Here is a 17,537-nt window from a genome sequence, read left to right as displayed (position 1 = left end):
ACAACCAACATTATATTAAATAGAGAAAAACTTGAAGCAATCCCACTAAAATCAGGAAGTAGACAAGGCTGCCCACTCTCCCCCTACCTATTCAATATAGTACTCAAAATCCTAGTCAGAGCAATTAGACAACAAAAGGAAGTCAAAGGAATATAAATCGGAAAGAAAGAAGTAAAAATATCACTATTTGTAGATGATACAATAGTATACTTAAATGACATCAAAAATTCTACCAGAGAACTCTATAATCAGAATAAGTGGAAAAAATTGCATTATTTATTTCCACACAATAATTTTTTAAAAATTAAAATAGTTTTCTTTTTAATCCATGTAAAAAATAATGTGCAATAAAATCATTCATGTGTACTTACCATTAAAATAGAAACAAAACTGTCCCGGTGAATAAAAGGGACCAGCAGGAGGGTGAATGGAAAGAAAGGGGAAAGGGAACGTGTGTACATGACATATGTGTGTGTAAATAGTCAGTGTATATAATGTACATGTGTGTAAATAGTCACAGGACATGATGTACTTGTATGTAAATACCTTTATGAAACCCAGCAATATGTATCATGCTTACATTATATGCAAATAATGTGCAGAAACAGATGAGAGATTGTTATTCAGACAAGTGAGTGTGCTTTAACCTAGTCGGTTTTCCATTTCCATTACTTTCTTGTCAAAGAAAATACAGGAGGAGCATTCTCTGGATCTAAAAAGCCATCCAAGGTCCTTTAAGCAGCTTCTGTTTCATAGTAACCTCTGAGCTGCCACACTGTTGCCATCCTGAGGATGTTTCCCGGTGACTGGGTGTCTTTGCTTTCACCCTTCTTCTGGTAGAACTGAGGGAAGCAGAGACTTTCTCATGGGAAGAGTGAAGTATAACGCATCTCCTGCGGAAGCAGTTGTGTCTGTATAGTTTTCTTCTCCTGGGAAAATTAACTGGTTTCTGTTCACCGATGAAAAGGCAATTGGTCGCAAAAATAAAAAACACCCAAAAAGGGGGCTGGAATCTCATCTTTTTCCGTTTCTTCTGTTTTTTTTTTTTTTTTTTTCTTTTCTCTTCTTTCTCTTTTTTCACACACAAGTGGACAATAGCTCTCCAAGTAGAGAAACCGTCTGTAAATAGTCTGGGCAGCATCTGCCCGGCTCACCCCACATCCTACAGACAGAGCTCAGAGGGCTGCCAGTCGATTTTTCCTGAGAAGGTTAATGATCACATCAGACAAGGCTACTGGTGTGCCAGGCTGCCACAGTGATTTTTAAGTTGCAACTTATTTTTATTTTTGAGATGTTAGCATTGGAAAATATTATTCATCATAAAAGTTCATTGTGGAAAATGAAAAAGTAATAAAAAAGAGTAAAAATTTAAATACCAAAAAATCCCGATCCAATCTGTCTTTATCTTATAAAGATTCTTCCTGTCTCTTTCCTGCTGCTGTGACAAAGCACGATGACAGCAGGGAAAGTTTGTTTGGGCTTAGGATTCCAGAGGGTAAGACTCCATGATGGAGTGGCGGTGGCAGGCTAGAGCAGAAGTTGAAGGCCATGTCTGGAACCATAAGCAGGGAGCAGAAGGTGAGCTGGGGATGGTGTCTGTCCTCTTACTCTCAAAGCCCGGTTCCATTTCTTCTGTTGTGAGACATCTGGGTTGTTTCCAGCTTCTGGGTATCACAAGTAAGGCTGCTATGAACATAGTGGAACACGTACCCTTGTGGCATGGTGGGGCATCTTTTGGGTATATTCCTAACAGTGGTATTGCTGGGGCTTTAGGCAGATCTATTCCCAATTTTCTGAGGAGCCTCCAGAGTGGTTGTACCAATTTGCAATCCCACCAACAATAGAGGAGTGCTCCTCTTTCTCCACATCCTCGCTAACATGTGCTGTCACCTGAGGTTTTGATCTTAGCCATTCTGATTGGTATAAGGTGGAATCTTAGGGTCATTTTGATTTGCATTTCTCTGATCGCTGAGGACTTTGAGCATTTCTTTAGGTGTTTCTCAGCCATTCGAGATTTCTTTTTTGTGAATTCTTGGTTTTCATTTTCCTATTGAGTTGTCTGGTATTTTGGTGGTTAACTCCTTGAGTTCTTTATATATTTTGGTTATTAACCTTCTATCAAATGTGGGGTTTGTGAAGATTTCCCCCCCATCTTTGGGTTGCCCATTTGTCTTATTGACTATGTCCTTTGCCTTACGGAAGCGTTCCAGTTTCATGAGGTCCCATTTATCTATTGATCTTGGAGCCTGAGTCACTGAAGTTCTGTTTCGGAAAATTTCCCCTGTGCCAATGAGTTCAAAGCTCTTTCCCACTTTCTCTTCTATTAGATTCAGTGTGTCTGGTTTTATGTTCAGGTCCTTGATCCACTTGGACCTGAACTTTGTGTGGAGTGACAAATATGAGTCTGTTTACATTTTCTACACACAGGCAGCCAGTTAGTTAGACCAGAACCATTTATTGAAGATGCTTTCTTTTTTCCATTGTATATTTTTGGCTACCTTGTCAAAGATCAAGTGTGTGTAAGTGTGTGGTTTTATTTCAGGGTCTTCAATTCTATTCCATTGATCAACGTGTCTGTCTCTCTACCAATACTATGCAGTTTTTATCACTATTGCTCTGTAGTATAGCTTGAGGTCAGGGATGATGATTCCCCCAGCCAATTTTTTTATTGTTGAGAATTGTTTTTGCTATTTTGGGTTTTTGCCTTACCAGAAAAATTTGAGAATCACTTTTTCCATGTCTTTGAAGAATTGCGTTGGGATTTTGATGGGTGTTACATTGAATCTGTAGATTGACTTTGGTAGGATGGCCATTTTTACTATGTTAATTCTGCTAATCCAAGAGCATGGGAGGTTTCTCCTTTTTCTGAGATCTTCAGTTTCTTTCTTAAGAGACCTGAAGTTACTGTGGTACAGATCCTTCCCTTGTTTGGTTAGTGTTACCCCAAGATATTTTATATTATCTATGGTTATTGTGTAGGGAGTTGCTTCCCTAATTTCCCTCTCATCTTATCATTTTAATGAAGGAAGGCTACTGAACTATTTGAGTTAATTTTATATCCAGCCACTTTGCTGAGGTTGTTTATCAGCTGGAGAAGTTCTCTGGCAGAATTTTTGGGATTGCTTGAGTATACTATCATACCTTCTGCAAATAGTGATACTTTTATTTCTTCTCTGCCAATTTGTATCATCTTGATTTCTTTTTGTTGTCTTATTGTTCTAACTAGCAAGCACTTCAAGTACTATATTGAATAGATATGGGGAGAGTGGGCATCCTTGTCTTGTCCCTAACATTAATGGGATTGCTTTAAGTATCTCTCTATTTAATTTGATATCGGCTGTTGGTTTGCAGTAAATTGATTTTATTATGTTTAGGTATAGACCTTGATTTCCTAATCTCTCCAATACTTTTAACATGAAGGGGTGTTGTATTTTGTCAAATGCTTTTTCTGCATCTAAGGAGATGATCATGTGATTTTTTTTCTTTGAGTTTGTTTATGTAGTGGATTACATTAATGGATTTTTGTATATTGAACCAACCTTACATCCCTGATATGAAGCCTACTTGATTGTGGTGAATGATGATTTTGATGTGTTCTTGGATTCGGTTAGCAAGAATTTTATTGAGTATTTTTGCATCGATAGTCATAAGTGGGATTGGTCTAAAGATCTCCTTTTTGGTTGGGTCCTTGTGTGGTTTAGGTATCAGAGTAACTGTAGCTTCATAGAATGATTTAGGTATTTTGTTCTTTCTGTTTCCATTTTATGGAATAGCTTGAGAAATATTGGCATCAGGTCTTCTTTGAAGGTCTGGTAGAATTCTGAACTAAATCCATCTGGCCCTGGGCTGTTTTTGGTTGAGAGGTTTTTAATGACTTCTATTTCCTTATGGAATATGGGCCTGTTTAGATAGTTTACCTGGTCTTAATTTAATTTTGGTATGTGGTATCTGTATAGAAAACAGATACCATTTCATCTAGATTTCCCAGTTTTATTGAGTATTGGCTTTTATAGTAGGATCTGATGATTTTTTTATTTCCTCAGTTTCTGTTGCTATGTCTCCCTTTTCATTTCTGATTTTGTGAATTTGCCCTTTAGTCAGTTTGGCTAGGGGTATATCTGGACCTGGGAGGGAAAGGGGATGGGATGGGGTGGGAGGGAAACATGATCTGGTATTGGGTGGGAGAAAAGAACTGAAGCCCTGAGGGCCAGCAGAAAGAATGAAAACAGGTAACCTCAGGAGATAGGATGTTGGAAGAACCCTCCAGAATATACCAGAGACCTGGAAGGTAAGAGACCCTTAGGACTCAAGGAGGGAGACACTAGTAGTAATGCCCTACAGTGGGGAGAGGGAACTTGTAGGGCCCACCTCCAAAAAAAAAACAGGGCATCAAGTGAGGTATGGGGTTGCTATCCCACAGTCAAAACTCTGACCCATAATTGGTCCAGGGAAAGGCCCAAAAGGGGATCCAGCTCAAGGGAAAGCCCCTAGGGCTGACACCATTACCAAGGCTATGGAAAGCTCACCAAAAGGGACCTATCATGACTGTCCTCTGAAAAACCTAACAAGCAGGTGAAAGAATCAGATGCAGATATTTGCACCCAACCAACTAACAGATGCTGCTGACCCTGTGGTTGAATTAGGGAAAAGCTGGAGGAAGCTGAGGAGGGTAATTCTGAAGAGAACCAGCAGTTTCAATTAACCTGGACCCCTGAGATCTCTCAGACACTGGATCATCAACCAGGTAGCGTACGTACACCAGATGATATGAGGCCCCAACACCTATACAGCAGAAGACTTTCAGGTCTGGGTTTAGTCAGAGAAGATGCACCTAACCCTCAAGAAACTGGAGGCTCCAGGGAGTTTTGAGATCTGGCAGCATGGGTGGGGTGGGGATATCCTTGTGGAGACGGGGGTGAGGTGGGGTAGGGGGCAGTGGAGGTATGGGATGTAGAACAGTAGAAGGGTGGACTGGGAGGAGAATGAAATCTTGAGTATAAAAATAAAATAAAAATAAATTAAAATTTTTTTTAATTTCAAAAATGCCTGGTTCCAGAGATAAACTTCTTCCAGCAAGGCCACACCTCCTTAATTCCCCAAACAGCAGCACCCACCGGGGACCAAGTATCCAAATGCCTGAACCATGGGGACATCTTATTTAAACCAATTTTTTTAATATGGAAAAACAGTAATGATAATAAATAAAATAAATAAAAACAATAGCATGGCAAATATATTAGTACATAAGTTCTTCAGCCACCTTTGAAGTCTTTCTGGGTGGGGGTGGGTGGGGAGAAAGCTCAGCCAGTACGGCAGTTGCTGTTCAAACAGGAAGACCTGAGTTCAAGGCAGCTGGGATTTCAGACAGGCTTTGTTAAGGGAGGTCTTAAGGGTCAAGTAAAGTATAAATACCTCTGCTTGTGAGGGACCTGGAGGTGCTCAAAGTATAACTGGCCCAGGGAGTTGATGCTGAGCATAGCCTCATTCTTAGACACCAAATCGATCTTGAACGGGTTTGCTGAGATGTGACACTTCAGATCTCCTTTTCTGTCTGTCAGCATCAGACTGTCTGTGTCCCCTGAGCACACCAGCCTGCAAAATAAGACAGGAAGAGAAAAATCAATTGCTACAGGTTTGCATGATTCTATGTGATTTAGAGTGTTCGTCAGCAAAAAATCTTGTGACAGAGAACTGGTAAGGCCTACAGTAAGGAGCCATCATGGACAGAGAGGAAAAGAGCTTAGACAGAACATCACTCAAGGCTAAGAAAAAAAACTCAGATGGCAGCACATGCTGGTGAGGATGTGGAGAAAGAAGAACACTCTTCCATTGTTGGTGGGATTGCAAGCTGGCACAACCACTATGGAAATCAGTCTGGTGGTTCCTCAGAAAATTGGACATAGTACTACCTGAAGACCCAGCTATTCCACTTCTGGGCATATTGCCCCAAGATGCTCCAACATATAACAAGGACACATGCTCTACCATGTTCATTGCAGCCTTATTTATAATAGCCAGAAGCTGGAAAGAACCCAGATGTCCTTCAACAGAGGAATGGATACAGAAAGTGTGGTACATTTACACAATGGAATACTATTCAGCTATTAGAAACAATGCTTTTATGAAATTCCTAGGCAAATGGATGGAACTAGAGAATATCATCCTGAGTGAGGTAACCCATTTACAAAAGAACACATGATATGCAGTCACTGATAATTGGATACTAGCCCCAGAAAGCTCTGAATACCCAAGAAACAACTCACAGACCTTATGAAGCTCAAGAAAAAAAAAAAAAAAAGAAAGAAAGAAAAAGAAAAGGAAGGGCAAAATGGAAAAGCTTTAGTCCTTCTTAGAAAAAAAGAAAGAAAGAAAAAGAAAAAAAATTATATAGTCATTATATATTATTATGTAACAAATTTTATATAATATGAGTTATAATAGTATTTTATAAAATAAAAATAAAATAATAATAAAAAGAAAAGAAAATGGCTAACAAGGTTAAGAAGTTCAGGGCAGGAAAGACGCCAAGAAAAACATTAAAAAATATATAACTCAAGCATATACTTCATAACTACAGGTAACAAAGTTATTCAACCCTTCTAGGTAGAATTCTTTAGCTATAAAGTACAAATAATAAAATTAAAACTAATAGAATTTTGGGGGAGAATTAAGTGAAATCATGCATCCAAAGCAACCAGTACAAGTTAGACACACAAATAAATCATCAACATCATCATCATCATCATTTCTGTCCATAATGTCTAGTAACATTCGAGCACATAAAATTGAATATTCTTATTTATTTTTTATTTTAAAATCGCATCTTGAATTTTTATTTTGTGTGTCTTATGTGTATATGTGTAGGGGTCTGTATGTGCCACAGACTTAGGGGCAGCAACTGTTCTGACGAGCCACCTCACTGACACTATAAAAATCCTATCTTCTTTAGGCAGGTGACTCTTCTCTTGAGCTTGGCTGTAGAAGGCTTTTTGGACTGTTAGGACCTCACAAGAGGTTTGGAGGCAGTGAAGCCTTAAGGGACACAGAAATCGCTTTGCAAAGTCTATCTCAGTGGAGGTCTAGTTGGTGTGCTTGGGCAGAGCAGGGCCAAGTTTATCAGGAGTGGGAAGGTGACAGAGAGGTGGCTCCGTGGTTAAGAGTGAATGCTGATACATAGAGGACTCACATCTGCCTGCAACTCCAGCTCCAGGGCATCTGACACCATTTTCTGCCTACTTCAGGCAATCACATGTGTGTAGTGTGACTACACATAAGAGAAAACATTAACAGAGGTATCAGGGAGAGTAGCTTCTGCAGGAACGGAAGGCTCAGGCTCATTGGAGTTTGGAAGTTTGGGGACTTGGAATTATCCAAATCTTCTCACATGCATGCATTTATAATTTTTTTTTTTTTTTTTTGCAGTTAATGCCCCGAATCACAGATCTAAGAGGACTGTGAACTCAGCTTATGAGCTACTTCAGCCATCTGCAGCATCAAACTCTGCATCCGTGTTTGTAGCCATAGGGCTTCTGTAGCTATATAAGGTGCAAAGTAGTCACAGAGACTAATTCGTTTTCTAAGAATGTTGTGAGTTCAGAATTTCAAATCCCGAGCCTGTTGTTTTATGTCATTAAATGTTCCGGAGAGGCTGGCAGCAGCCAGGCCACCTCTGAGGTTTGAATTCTGAGTGACAGCCACTGTGCTATATTCTCACCACTTGGTTTGCTTGGTAAGCCTCTTATTTCAATTGATGACCAAGAATAACTTACGCAGGAGCGCACAGAATGCGTGGCTCACTCCTAGTTGTACCAGTTTGTTGGGTTATCGTAACAAATGACCATAGGCCAGGTTGTTTTAAAAAGCAGTTTATTTTCTCACAGCTCTGGAAATTCGAGGTGTTATCTGGTTGGCTTTTTATAAGAACCATCTCCATGGTCTGCATATGGTTGCTTGTCACTGTAAGTGTCCCTGTGGGTGTGTCACCGGTTTCCTCATGGGGACAGCAGTCAGGGTTTATCAAGTCCCACTAGCTTGATCTCATTTTAATTTAATTCTCACATCAATACATCTCTATTAATATCAGAACTCTGGCTCCAAAGGGGTCTGAGAAAGGCCAAAAGGCTGCTTCCGGCCGGCGTCCCCTAGAAAGTGGTTGAGACTGAAGCCGAACTAACAGCGATGTTTACCACACGATATTTACATAATCTGTACTATGTATTGACCATATGTTTTTATGGTCAATAAGATAACCTACATAGAATCATGGTAGGGATATGAAGAAAGCTGAAGCATCTGTCTTACCCCTATGTTCTTTCAGAGACAAACAACAGAAGTCACCAGGCAATGCGGCTGGTGTTCTACCTGAATGCCTGGGGAGGACTGATGGAAATCTTACAAGTACTTGAAAATGCTTTAGCCTCCAGGGATTTTTTTTTAACCTAAACACGAATAATTAATTTATCTCTGGCTCTAAATAAAATTAAGTGTTAGGCTTGTGAGACAGCCTAAATTAAAAGCGACTCTGTCTAGCTGTATTGATGATTGTGAGACTGTGAGAGCTAGTGTATTAGGTCTCTTGAGTAATGGTACTAACCTAAGTGAGCAGATCAAATAGTTTTTTTTTTACTTAGTTCCAAACTGCTGAATAAACTACTGCTGTAAGAAACAGAGCAGGCCCAAAGTTCTGTCTCTCCTCCCTTGGAGTACAAAACAGTTTTGGGATGGGAGTTAAAGCAAAAAGAATAATGTAGAAAATTTATAAACTTATCCCAAAAAGATTGACTACTAACTCAGTAACTGATTATAACTTTGAACAGACAAAAAAAAAAAAAAAAAAAAAAAGGTGAATAAGGAATGTATCCAATGTAGGATAAAAAGAACATAGCAGACCCTCCTCGGAGGCTCACCTGACAGTTTCTAGCTTGCTGTTGACGACATCAGGAACTTCATACCTTGGTTTCAGTGGAGTTTCTTCATTGATCTTAAGTCTGAAAATGTCCTTCTCTATACCATAAACTTCAGCCACAAGAGGAATCTGGGAGTAGAAATGTGATACCAGCTTCAATGGGTTACTTCAGTGATAACCTATCTAACAATCAAATTACAATAATTAGAAAGCATTTGTTTAAATTATTAGAGGTCAAGCAAATTGGTGAGTGCGGACAATAAAATGAATGCTTCCTAAATATATGCTTGTTCATGCTTGGTTATAGCTGCAGAACAAGTAATAGCTTCTGTGTGTCGGCGGCTAGGTAAACATATGGCTGTCCAAACCAGGATCTTTAGAATGAATGAGGGTCTTTACTAATGATCAAACTGAATAATGGTATACACTGCAACCAGGCTTTAAAGGATTGAGACGTAAAACCAGGTACAGATGTGCTAAGATTCAGTGTTAAATTCAGTGTCACCAGGTTCCAGCTAAGTGAAAGATGAAAGGGCCAGTCTCAGGAAAAGGACAAGACTGATGATCTTTGCAGTTCTTAGAGTGAATAACCCTTTTCGCCAAGATGGCACCAAAAGTGAAGAAGGAAGTTTCTGCCCCTCCCAAAGCTGAAACCAAAGCGAAGGCTTTGAGAGCTAAGAAGGCAGTGCTGAAAGGCATCCACAGCCACAAAAAGAAGATCTGAACATCACCCACTTTCTGGCAACCCAAGACCCCGTGGCTCCGGAGGCAGCCAAAATATCCTTGAAAGAGTGCACCAGGAGAAACAGGCTTGACCCTAGGCTATCATCAAATTCCCACTGACCACTGAGTAAGACATGAAAAAGATAGAGGACAACAACACGCTTTGTTCATTGTGGATGTCAAGGCCAACAAGCACCAGATCAAACATGCCGTGAAGAATCTCTATGACATTGATGTGGCCAAAGTCAATACCCTGATAAGGCCTGACGGAGAGAAGGTAAATGTTCGCTTGGCTCCTGATTATGATGCTCTAGATGTTGCCAGCAGATTGGGATCATCTAAACTGAGTCCAGGTGACTAATTCTAAATATATACCTTTTTTTTTTTTTTTTTTTTTTTTAAAGATAAACCCACAAATGGCTGAGTTCTCTTACATTAAAAAAAAAAAAAAGTAAATAAAATGAGGCTTATTTATCTATCAACAGGCTTTTTACATCCAGGAATAAATAATAAGCTTCTAGGGAACTTTCTCAAGGGGGTGGTAAATTTAGAAAAAAAAATGTCCTGGGCTGGAGAGATGGCTCAGCGGTTAAGAGCACTGACTGCTCTTCCAGAGGTCCTGAGTTCAATTCCCAGCAACCACATGGTGGCTCACAACCGTCTGTAATGGGATCTGATGCCCTCTTCTGGTGGGGTTGAAGGGAGAAACAGTGTACTTATAAACATTAAATAAAACTTAAAAAAAAAGAAGAAAAAAATGTCCTACAGGAGGAATGGAAACAGTGTAGAAGTATGAGGAGAGCAAAACTGAAAAATACAACTTGAACCCCATGAGAACAGAAATGTCTGGGTTTGAGTCACAAAATGAAGCATCTAGATCAGAGGATGGCAGAATATGCACGGGTTTTTAACCAGGGCACCATAACACGGCTCTACTGCAAGTCCCCTGCACGCTGCTGAGCACTAATTTCGAACCTTTGGCTGACAATTGTCTAATCTTTTCCTTGTACCCAACTGCCCATAAACATAAGCTGAACATTTCTTCTTTTGGCAGCTGTCTCTGTGGCACATCAGCTCTCTTGAACGTTTCATGAGAGGCTTAGTGAAAACTATATCCCAGCTGCAGAGAACAAGATTGTGCTGACCTGACAAACTTCTGCTTCGAGGAGCCCTTCACTTGAGCTTTGACAAGCCTAGATGGCCACCAGATTAGCTTGCCTACAGCTTTTCTGGAGCCAAAGGTCCTGACACTAACTAATTAGTGTTAGTAAGTGAAAGTAAGTCTCTGTTTTGTATACCAGCTTTGAAGGCTTGGAACCATAGCTTTAGTGCTCAAAGCTGAGAGCCATAAACCCCTGAATTTGGAAACCCAATTTACAAATCTGCACCCAGGACTATCAAGGCTAAGGCAGCGGGCCCCTTTGCCTGTTAAGATAGAATGACAGAACCCCCAGCCAGCTGTTTGTGATAACTGTAGGTATGGATTCTCTAAGTAGAAGAATAGTGACCATGTGCTAGTTTCTAGCCCATGTCCCAAGGGCGATTAGTCTGCCCAGGTATGGCTCTGTTTGACAATTTCCCAATTAACTGTTTGCTGGCCACTCATAATGAACAGTGCTTGCTAAACTGTATCTGTGCCCTGTCTGCTGAGGAGGTGGCTAGTTGGGAAAGTCTCATTTTAATTTCACTTAGATGAAGAAGCAAGGAGTAACTTCATGTAGATGCTTAGAGATACTTGGGTCCTCAAAGAAGCTGCTAGAAGTATCTCTGGTGAAACCATGCTAACAGGCTGCATAAGAAAAAAGAAATGATAACAAATGTTTATCCAAATCAGAAGAAAACACCAAAATTAGCAATATAAAGTACACTAAAGGCAAAGGGTTAGTCCTGCCGGCCTTGTTAGAGCCACAGAAGGCAGCATACATTCCCCTGTGTTGATGTCTAAAGACCAGATCTTTGCTTCTCAACACATGGCACATTTTCATTCACGGCAGAAAGTTGGTAACAGAAGGAGGGAAAACTAAACTTGAACAGTACTTAAAAGGGAACATTTTTCATTTACATCTTTCTTCTAACAGCTTCTTTATTGAACACTTACTGGCATATTTACAAACATGTACTTTTTTTTTTTTAACTCTATGTAATGTTAACCTTCTAAGAGCTCATGAGGGGAGTCCTCAAGATGGAATTACTTCTTAAGAAAAGACCAGAATTTGCTTTGCCTGTGTCTTTCAATCATGTGTGGATACAAGGTATCCATCTGCAAGCCAGGAAGACAGCAGATGTGTTAGCACCTTGGATAATAAGGGACGAATCTGTTGTTTAAGTCACTTGGTCTATGGTATTTTGTTATGCAGTCAAAGCAAACTAAAAGAATACTGATAAAGCTTGATTCTGTTTCTTAATTGCTTATTAGGAGTGGATCTGGGGAAAGGAAGTGTATTTCAAGTATGATAAGTAGTCAGACTTTGAAGTTAATTACTTAAGGCTATACAAGTGTGGGGCAGGCAGCTGGGCAGCAGGCACCAGGAGTTCTGGGTTTGTTAGAATCTGCCTCTTCAGTGCAATTTGAGAACTGCAGCTGTGAGCTGAATATGATCCTCTTAGATTTTGAACTGTTTCTCTGAACCTGAAAGGGAAAAATAACCTATTGTTCTTATTAGGAACGCATATGCAGCTTGTTAGAAATCTCCAGACCATACTGGGACCTGATTACAATCTCCTTAATACCTTTGTCTTAGCCTAGAAATAACCTTTGGCCCTGTTCCTATGCAGCGAGATGGCCATAGAGTACAGACAACTTCTCCAATTACTGCCTGCATCTTCAGTGGCCACTAAAGCAACAGAGGGCAATGGAATCCTAAGTCCCCATTACTTATCTCAACTCTGCATATCACTAGGACATTAAAATGGACTCAGGCAAAATTTCAAGGTGACTTTTTAAAATATATATTTGCCTGAGAGTAAACAGATTCCTACATAACTTTGATATTTTAAAGTATCTGAGTATGGAGCAGGTTTTAAGTATTTACAAAATCCCCAGACTTGGGTGCTTTGTGACTGGCATTTCAGACACTGTTCTTTCTTGATGGACTTCCTGCTTCCCCTGAAATCCATCCATCCTCTGGAGCCCTCTGCACTGCAATTGAAGGACATCCAGTTTTGCTGGGCTCTTGTAACCATGGGCTTTTAACTTGTGCTCCAGTTCCCAATTAATGACTCAGAGGCTTAGTTTTATGAATAAATGCCTAGGCCTTAAGCTAGGTCTGTTCCCTGACTAGCTCGTAACTTATATTAACCTACATTCTATTCTATGTCTGCCTCTCAATGTTCAGAATCCAGAGAGAAGAAATGATCTACTGTGACACGAGGAGGCTTGTGCAGCAGTCTGGCACCAACAGCATTGGTGTCAAGCTGTGTTGAAAATTTAATTTTGGTTTATTACTGTTATTTGACATAATTCTGCCCCAGTTTCTTTGCTCAATGTCTTTATAATAGTAGATATTCAAGAAGTTCTATACACTAAGCCTCCCCAAAGAAGAATGAAGATTTTATTTCCAGATTATGGTCACTACAACTTGTGACAGACACAATGAAGAGAAGAATAAAAATGAGAAAATTATCAGAAACAACAACAAACAAGACAAAGTTCCTGACATCTGGTAGTAAGCTCAGAGATTCCTGGAAAGCCTCCTATGGGCTCTCTAATGATTGGGAATCAAGTTTGCTCAACACTAATAATTTCTAAATTAAGGTCTTACAGAACCTCCTGCCAGCGTTGTGCGATGATTTTCATTTTGTTCTCCGATGAGTTTCCACATCAAAGCATCACAAGACAGGAGCTGCGGCAGTCACAAGGAGGCTTCACACACAAAGCTCATGTCTGAGAGCAAGAAATGATGAGCTGTGGGGTCAGTCTATAAGCTGCTAGTGGACCCAGACCAATCTTAATGAACTAGGTTTACGTCTCAAGAATTACCAGCTAATTCATATTAGGTTGAGAGGTCCTGGAAACTCAGGATGCTTTTAGAAGGTGGCAGAGCACTAAAAGTAAGGGCTAGAGCGAAGCATCAGGTGACTTGTGCTTTCTGGTCCAGCTCAAAACACTTGTATAACTGACCCATCGTTGTGACACCTCTGAAGCAGTGTGTGAACTGAAACGAGAGATATCCTATGGTAATTCTTTTAGTTCATAGTAAACATGACATACTAGTGAAGCAGCTCAGACACAGACTCATGTCTTCGGTTTCCCTCTACATGATACTCTTATCTGTTTCCTAGCCTAAATTTGGACATTTGTTGAACCTGCCCCTTGTTCAGGTTTCATGAGAAACTGTATTCTACATTAAAGATCTGGAGCGTATATGGATCTTTGATGGGATCTGTCAAAGACAGAAAAAATACACCTAGGTGATTCTGGGCAAATATCTTTCTAGATTTCCTTTTCTTAATAGTTGGGGATAGTGCACTGTATGTCTTAGGCACATTATAAAAACAAGTTAAGAGGAAATAATACATGTAAAACATCTGGAAAAACGTGACACACAGGCAAACTGTCGATATTTGCATCACTGTGACAGTAGGACCAACTGGACATGGTGGAAGACCAGTGTAAACACAGCACGTGGGAGATGGAGGAGGGAGGAGCGGGAGTCAAGGGAAGCCTCAGTTAAGCAGCAAGTTAGAAGTCAGCTCAGTCACATGCAACCCCGCCTCAAAAATTAATGAGTGGATTAATGTAGGATCAGTATACATATGAAAAAGATCCTATTTCTTCTCTAGCAAAGTTCTACTGAGGCATAGATAGTTTAAATTAGCTGTCCTAGAAATGCATAGAATTCAGTCTCAATAAAAAGAAAAGCAAATCATTCTTCCAACTCACCTTAGTTGCTTCACTGATGATTTGGAACCTGGTGCTGTCCTGTTCTGTGCCGACTGAACCTAACAAAGCCCGGTAGGTGGTATTCTTGGAGAGCTGCTGTTTCTGCCGCCTACAGATATATAGAGTATTGTGCTGGTGACTTTTATCAACTTGGCACAAAGAGAGAACCTTAAGTAGAAGAAGCCTTCATCAGAGTGGCCTGTAGGAAAGTCTGTGGGGGCTTTTTCTTGATTAACTTATTGATGTAGAAGGGACCAGTCCACCGTGGTGATGCTTCAGGTGGTGTGAGAAAGGCAGGTGAGCAAGCCAGTAAAAAGCACTCCTCCATGGCTTCTGCTTCAAGTCCTGCCTCCAGGTTCCTGCACTGAGTTCCTGCCCTGACTTCTCTCAGTGACTGTGATTGGGAGTTTACAAGATGAAATAGACCCTTCCCTCCCTAGGTTGCTTTTGGCTATGGTCTTTATCCCAGCAACAGAAAGCAAACTAAGACAAGTAGATATATGAGAACTGCTTGTGACTATCTCCATCTAATAGACTGTATCATCATGCAAATATTAGTAAATTCACTATCATAGTAAGTGACTGGCAAGGAGCATTGGTATTCCTATAAAGTACCAAAAATATGACATTACTAGAGTCCTAATAAAATTATTGCTAAAATAATACTACTTTCAACATGATTGTTCAAGAATAGCATCCTGTCTTCTTTACTGAGGAAGTGGGGTAATTTTCTTTGTGTGTGTGTATCTGTATGTGTACGTGTGTTCATGTACACATACATGTGACTTTGTAGGTCTATGTACATGTGATTGGGGACCAGAAAAAAATAAAACCTCAGGTATCATTCCTTAGGGACTATTCATCTTTTTATTCTTTAAGTCAGTGTCTCTTACTAATCTAGGGCTGGCCAAGTAGGCTAGGCTGACTGGCCAGCAAGACCTAGAGATCTCCTTGTCTTTGCCTCCCAAGTACTGGAGGCTGCAAGTACCCATGACTGGCACAATAGTTTTACAATTGGTTCTAGGGATATAACTCATGCCTTCTTGCAAGTACATTACCAACTAAGCCATTTTCCCAGCTCAAATTTGCAAAATAACTTTTATGAACTTAAATTTCTTCCTTCTTTTCAGGAAATGGACCATTAATAGTCACTCAACAGATTCTAGTGAAAATTTATTATAGGCTATTGACTTAACAAGGTGAATAGGCATTCATTACATAACCTCCCCCTCCCACCCAGGTAACTTTTTTGAGTTAAAATGGCACCCTTTCTTCATTTAGAACAGACAGTGACTGAAACAGAAACTTAAAAACATGGAAACAATTTTTGCTTTGTGGGTGGTATAGCACCTTTAATCTCAGCACTCAGAAGGCAGAAGCAGGCAGGCAGTTGTTATCTACATAATGAGATATTATCTTAAATAATAAACAAAACAAAAAGTAAAACAAAAACTTCAATCAATCAAACAAACAAACAAACAAATTAATTTTGATGATTTTTTTGATGATTTCAGTTCCAGAATCACCTAAAAGTATGTATAAGTCAGGCTCTTGAACTAACTAAACCATGGATTTCTCTAAAGTAGACAATTTAGAAAGTGATTTTAAAGGCATTGTTTTCTAGGCTCAAAAAACCCTCAAAAAATATTAAAGTAAGTAAGAAAGATTCCCACAGAGGGAAATCTATCAGTAGTCAACACATTTCAGATTTATTTACTCTTTGATCCAGTAGCTCAATTCTTAGAAATCCTGCTTCTGTTGTTGTTTGCTCTTTTGTTTTTCTTCAGTGCTAAGGGTCTGGTCCAGAGCCCTGCACACAAGGAAGTGCTCTATGGCTGAACCACGTCTTTGGCTCCACTCCTGGAAAACCATCTTACAAATCACTTGTGTGTCTAGGAAATGACATTCACAACTCTTCATATGGTGGTACTCTCATAGCAACAGATTAAGAAGAAACAACAGCCCAAGGCTCTAGCAAGTGGAGCTGGAACCCAATAAATTATACTGCATCTATTTATTCAGTGGGACCCTGTGAGCACAGGAAGACCTCCAAATCCTGAAGTGGAGGCTTTCCAGACTACAATACAAAGCAGGAGAGAGGAGGCACAGGACAATGTTTATACACGTTTGCCTGTAGGCATAAGGGAAGAGGAGATTTAAGAATATATATACAACAAATACCGGAAGAATACATAAGAAATTAACAAACAATATTAATAAATATGCTTACTTGGAGGGAGAAGAGGAGAACTGGGATGGAAAGGTAGATGTAGGAGTAATACTTTTAATCTATTTCTTTCTATGTGCATTCCAAACCAAGCAAGTCGATTATTTTCGAAAGGATATGCATTTAAAAATTATTTAAAAGTATTTTGGCTTTTAAAATAAAATATAACTTAAATAACTTAATAGTAAATATTGGATTTCCTAAAGAGTATGTTCTTAGCTCCTCAGTTCTCAAAAGCCTAGTGGAAATAATCTTGGAATTCTGTCAGGAATTTTTTTTTCCTGGTGAAATATTTACTTACCTGTAGAAAGCAATCTTGCTACAGTCTTTGAAAATGGTTTTATCCACTGCTTCATCTTCAACACTAAATAGGAAGACATTTTAAAGGAATATATCAATTTTTGTACCTTCCCTAGTGATAGTATAAGCGTGCAAAATCAACTTTTGGAATTTATTCTGTGCTGCAAAACGGTGTCTCTGCTGTAAAACAAGACTTCATGGGGTGGCAGAACGTGAGCTGCAGAACAATATCCTTTTCCAAATCTACCAAAATGAACAACAAAATATTTTAACAGGCTTGGTCTGAAAGCCATGGAAAAGCAATGCCAATTACAAGGAAGGGACTTTTAAGATGATAGCCAGGACACCAGAACCTGAAATCTAAACCAAGCCAAACAAGGTGCCTACTTACCTACTTAGAGAGCAAAATATTTTCAGAACATATACTGCCTGAGAGTTTAGCCCTGAAGACATAGTGTACCTAAATGCTGTGTTAAAATCTAACATACCACAAGATAAGG

The 17,537-nt window shown here is 39.6% G+C and overlaps 1 protein-coding gene across 4 annotated transcripts in view; it reads right to left on the bottom strand.

Annotated features, from left to right (window-relative positions):
• Nucleotides 1-17,537, bottom strand: part of GANC (glucosidase alpha, neutral C) — a 54,575-nt gene that overhangs the window by 35,295 nt on the left and 1,743 nt on the right. For all 4 annotated transcript variants that reach the window (XR_013975389.1, XR_013975390.1, XM_080931394.1 and 1 more), the window contains exons 2-5: nt 17,039-17,101; nt 14,511-14,619; nt 8,907-9,034; nt 5,413-5,592 (exon numbers count right to left, since the gene is read on the bottom strand). Coding sequence is in view for 2 of the 4 variants with exons in the window: in XM_080931394.1 (XP_080787520.1) it covers nt 5,413-5,592; nt 8,907-9,034; nt 14,511-14,619; nt 17,039-17,101 (480 nt within the window). In the remaining 2 variants the exon portion in view is untranslated. The remainder of the gene's footprint in view (nt 1-5,412; nt 5,593-8,906; nt 9,035-14,510; nt 14,620-17,038; nt 17,102-17,537) is intronic.

The sequence above is a fragment of the Micromys minutus genome (assembly GCF_963924665.1).
Source record: "Micromys minutus genome assembly, chromosome: 17".
In the NCBI taxonomy this organism is placed as follows: Eukaryota; Metazoa; Chordata; class Mammalia; order Rodentia; family Muridae; genus Micromys; species Micromys minutus.
This window is presented reverse-complemented; position numbering and strand designations above follow the sequence as displayed.